The following is a 4,859-nucleotide window of genomic DNA, read 5'->3' as shown; positions in this document are numbered from 1 at the left end:
CTGCATAACTGACAAATTACTGTTCTAGTTTATAATCCATAAAATCAGAAATGTCAGGCTGAAATTTGTTTATTTTTGCTTTCAAGGATCATTTTCATCCAATTTCTTTAGTCTTGAAAGTTCTCTAACTGTTAGGTTTATGGGAGCTAGTCATATGAGTAAAACTATGTAGTTTTTAATGTCCTTTTAAAATAATTTGTAAGTCTCTCTGTGTGCCAGAGAATAAGTAAGCGTGGTATGAAGACTGTGCATCTGACCCAGCAGTTTTTCATCAGTGAGCTGTGTGTGCAGCTTCCTGATGGAATGCTTCCTGAAYGTTTGCTCTTTCAGGAGCTGTTGTTTCTATGATCTCCTCTTTCCTCTTGTCGTTGTGGCAGAGAGGGGCATTGCTCCTCCAAGTAGCAATAAAAAAGTGTTAACTGTCTTTAGARCACTTTATTGGGGTTTGTTTTCATTTCATTCTGGCTTTCTGTCTCCTGTTTTCCCTAATGGAGATAAACTGAAATTACAGAGGCCAAGCTGACTGTGCATTTCAGGGAATTGGAACAACATAGTATTCATCACTGTGGGGAACTGATAGCCRCTACCCAGGGAAGCTTGATATTATCAGTGTAATTAATATCCTTATGCTGAAGCAAAGCTATCTTGAATTTTCTTTTCAGCCAGTATTTGTTTCCGGTTTTGCCTGGAGTCAATAAATCATGTAATAAAGAGTTTCAGGGTTTGAAAGGAATAATTTTCTGCTTAAATGATTCTCCTGAAGTGATGTTTATTTGTTACTGAAGTTAATTGAATGCTGGAGGTGGATTTCTAAAGCTGTAGACTGTGTGTCCTGGAATATATTCTCTCTCCTGTGTTGTGTAGCACATCTTTGAACAGCAGTTCTTTTGAGGCAGAAGAATTACCCTGTGCAGGGTCACCAGACTTCATGCATGAAGAAATTGTTTCATATAATCATTCTTCTGTCTCTACAGGCCACCCTTGAGAAAAAACTGCTTTGCAGTTTATCTTGCAGGTTACTTTTTATCAKGATTTGCATATTGTTTGAATTTTATGCCTTACAGGATGTGACTGTTCTTGTGGCGATATCTGCAGGTTTCCATTGCTTAACTTTGTATTGTGTTTAAGCCTTACACAAGACTTGCTGTGCATTTGGCTATTGAGAAACTGTACTTCCAAGTTTTAATTTAAAATTGCACTGTCTGAGTCTCACATTAGAAATGATTGTTATGTCCAGGTTTTAAACTTTTTTTCCATTTAAAACAGAAAACCTTTCTGTGTAGTAAAATGTATTTAGGTATTCCATAAATTCCTTTGATATGGTGGGATGGCCCTTGTGCTGTGTGAAGTCCCCAGCAAACTAGAGAAACAAGGAAATACACGGCTACTTCAGCTTAAATTTTAGTTTAGGCTTGTATTTCTAAATAATAAGCTCCTTAGATGATGTGCTGCCTCTTCTGCTTAGAAGGCTAAATGTTGAAATGGTGGCATTGCACATTTCTTTTCATGTATTTGATGCTAATGCTCAATGTTTTATTTCCACAGTGCATTGGTTATTGCTGCAGTATTTGATCGTGATGTTAATTGCAGAAGAGCTGCTTCTGTAAGTTACCAYATTCCAGCTTACATGCCTCTGTTATTTTTTGTTTGTTTTCATTAAAAAATTTGTAGACTTAACTGTGTAGAATTACAGTAGAGAAGAAAAATATTATGTTGGGAGCAAAAAAGTGGKTTTTTTTAATCCTTAGAAGTATTGTGTGAATTTAGATGTTAAATTATATAATCTACAGATGCACATCTTGATTTATGGTCACAGTTAACAGTCTGCTGTATGGTTGTCATGATGATCAAGATAAAGTATCTGAGAAAGAGCTATTTAGCATTTTGTAGTAACAAGATCACAGTCAAAAGGGTCCTACATAATACACAAATATTGGCTCTCTTGCAAGTCACCAGCTGGTTAGTTTTGTGAGGTTACACTTTTCTGGTTGTGCATCAGCTGTTATTCTTTAATTGTGGTAAGTTGAAAAWTTCTAGAATGATCTCTCTCCTTCAAACATATTTTCAGTTGTAGAAAACTCTTTCCATAGGATTTGGAATTTTAGAAAGAAAGTGACAAATGCATTAGGCAGATACTGTTATGTAGTGAATAGAATGGACACTGAAGTATATTCTGTGAAAATTTTCTGTAGAAAATATTCATGCTGTTGACAGCTGAGAAGAGTGTTCTTAACAGAAGGGAAATGATGGAGAATTCCAGATTTCTATGGTTATGGAATTTGAGAAGAAGAAAAAATGGACATCTTGGCTATGAGAATTTAAGTCTGTGTGTTGTAAATACTGAATTTGCTTCCTTCAAAAAAAAAAAAAAAGTATTAGTTGTATCTTTTAACAGATAAACCAAATTATCTTATATAAATGTAACAAACCCCATCCTGTAACTTAACTGCAAGAATCCAAACCAGGACCAGTGTCTACCAAAGAGCCAGATGTGTCTGTTCCTGACAATAAATGTCACTGTMAATGTGTTAAGAAAAACCCAGTCTTTGAAACATGTCCATTAACAGGTTTGTCTGATTTTTTGACTGAATTTTGAAAGCTGATGTGTTTATACCATCAGAAGTGTTTCTCAGGGATACCTGGATAGCATCCTTACTTTTTGTAGCCACACCTGTGCTGGCGAGTTGAAGCTGCTGAATGAAGCTGCAGTGTGATTGCTGGGGAAATGAGTCAATGCTTGAGCAATCCCACCACGGCTCCTGGTCTGAAGGTGCACTGAACAAAGCAAGCCAAGATGCTTCAGGTTGCTGAGCAGTGGTAGATCATATTCTTCCCATGATGTACAGCTGATGACTAGCAGCAATGCTACTTCCCCCAAACTTCAACTCCTACATTTTAGAAATTGTAGACTTTACTATTCTTGGCTAATTTAAGTCCCTGTATTCAAAGGAATGCCTTAGAGGAATTTGCTTTCCTGAGARCTGCACAAAACATTAGGGAGCATAGATGRTGGRAAGTGAATTATTTATGTGATCCCTRSGAAGTGTCCTCTGAATCAGGGTTTATATATACACAGAGGAGAAATCTTTATAACACAATTGCCACTACACGAGTGCTGCTTACCTTTGGTAGTTTGATTTAATTGTGCTGTGGRTCATCAGTGTTTCTACACTTAAACMTAAACTGATAGRCCATGACCTTGTGCTAAACTGGCCATGTTGACTAAAGCTGTGAGCTCAGTGCAGCTGGTGTATCCACATTTCTTATGAGTACAAAACCCAGCATTTCTCCTCACTTTCCTCYTCTGCTGTAGCCCAGGCTCCTGAGCTATCTGCAAGTCAGCAACCTCTAGTGTGATTCATTTTTTCACTTGTACTTCTAATTCGGTGCTGGTCAAAATTTGGAATAGCTGTTTGATAGTTGGATAGTTGTGAAATTACTGAAGCCTTTTCTCTTATTTTAGAAAGGCAAAGAAGTATTTTGTGTTTACCAGCCATTACTACAATTTTGAAGAAAGATACCTGGGAGTGTTAAATATTCCCAATCATTACTACAGTTAAACACRTATTTAAATAAACAACGTGTTTTACTAGATTTCTATCTATTAAATATGCAATATATTATAATGCAGAGCACCAATAAAATAAAATGGTGAATAGAGACATTTTGAACCCTGAGGTTAGAGAGAATAGAACAAGACTGTTCTTTTGAAGCTCCACAAGCATTCTGGGCTGGCTTGTGCAACTCTTTCATGAATAATCAGTATAAGGAATAATCAGATGAATAAGTGATGTTGAGTTGGACTCCATTCAGGTCTGACATCTCAAAGAGACGCAGGTTTTTTTCCTTCATTGTCTGATAGTTTTTAAACTACCTATTTTTAWACTAAATATTTTTAGAGAATACTGTGGTATTTTTTCAGTTTTTGTGGAAAAGTGTTCAGGTTGCCAGAGTAGTTGGTCACCTTGGTTCCAATCTCATGGAATCTTTAGTATATTTTTATCCAGTTTTTCCATCTCCAGAATATGTTATTTTTCATAACAATGAAAAATAATTCTCACAAAACAATTGATGTATTTGGCATCCTTTTGGAATTTCAGAGCTTTACAGGTTCTGTATCATTTAGGCTCTTGTTGGAGCAGCACATTTTTAAATGAGACGGTAATGCATGGTAAAACTATGAAATCCCTTGGATGTGACAGAGAATCTCATCTTTACTGAAACGTGACGATACTGAGTCGAATGGGTCTCAATGGCATAAAATATAGAATCATGGAATCATCTAAKTTGGAAAAGATCTTTAAGATCATCAARTCCAACTGTTAACCCACACTGCCCAGTCCACCACTAAACCGCTTAGATTGTGATTCTGGATACACCAGAGTTGCCAGAAATACRTATTCTTCATCCCAAACATACCTTTCTTTATGGAATGGGCTAAAAGATTGTCACTACTTGTCTTCTTTTCACTAAGGGGGCACTCAGAGCTGCACAAATAACTGGCTAYACGTTAAYGAGTTTTGATTGATCTSCAGCGGGTGCRTGRCATWAAGTATAGCCTATGCCCTCAGTAATGTATTGAGGGTGTCAGTAGCACAAAACGGGACCTAAAGCTGATGTAGAAGGGAATGAACAATGCAGAGTGAGAGGCACCGATGTCCTGGCTGGGAGCGCGCGTTGGGAGCGAAGTGAGCAGGGAAAAGCCCGTGTCCACAGCGGGGCTGYGGCATCAGCGAACAGCGGCCGCAGGGCAGCCCCGGCTCCTGCTGCACAGCCGCCTGGATCTGCTGCCCGGGGCCACCGGAGCCGGAGAGCCCGGGGGCTGTGCTGGCTGCTGGGGGCTCCGGGAGCCTGTGCTC

The 4,859-nt window shown here is 38.3% G+C and overlaps 1 protein-coding gene across 1 annotated transcript in view; it reads left to right on the top strand.

The window, feature by feature from the left end:
• The window catches only part of TBCD (tubulin folding cofactor D), a 117,662-nt gene that overhangs the window by 55,681 nt on the left and 57,122 nt on the right, over positions 1 to 4,859 (top strand). The window contains exon 18 of the mRNA XM_057374085.1: positions 1,546 to 1,603. Within this exon, the coding sequence (XP_057230068.1) occupies positions 1,546 to 1,603 (58 nt within the window). The remainder of the gene's footprint in view (positions 1 to 1,545; positions 1,604 to 4,859) is intronic.

This window comes from Malurus melanocephalus, unplaced genomic scaffold, assembly GCF_030028575.1.
Source record: "Malurus melanocephalus ecotype Western Australia unplaced genomic scaffold, MMel_1.1 scaffold_215, whole genome shotgun sequence".
NCBI classification, from domain to species: domain Eukaryota; kingdom Metazoa; phylum Chordata; class Aves; order Passeriformes; family Maluridae; genus Malurus; species Malurus melanocephalus.
This window is presented reverse-complemented; position numbering and strand designations above follow the sequence as displayed.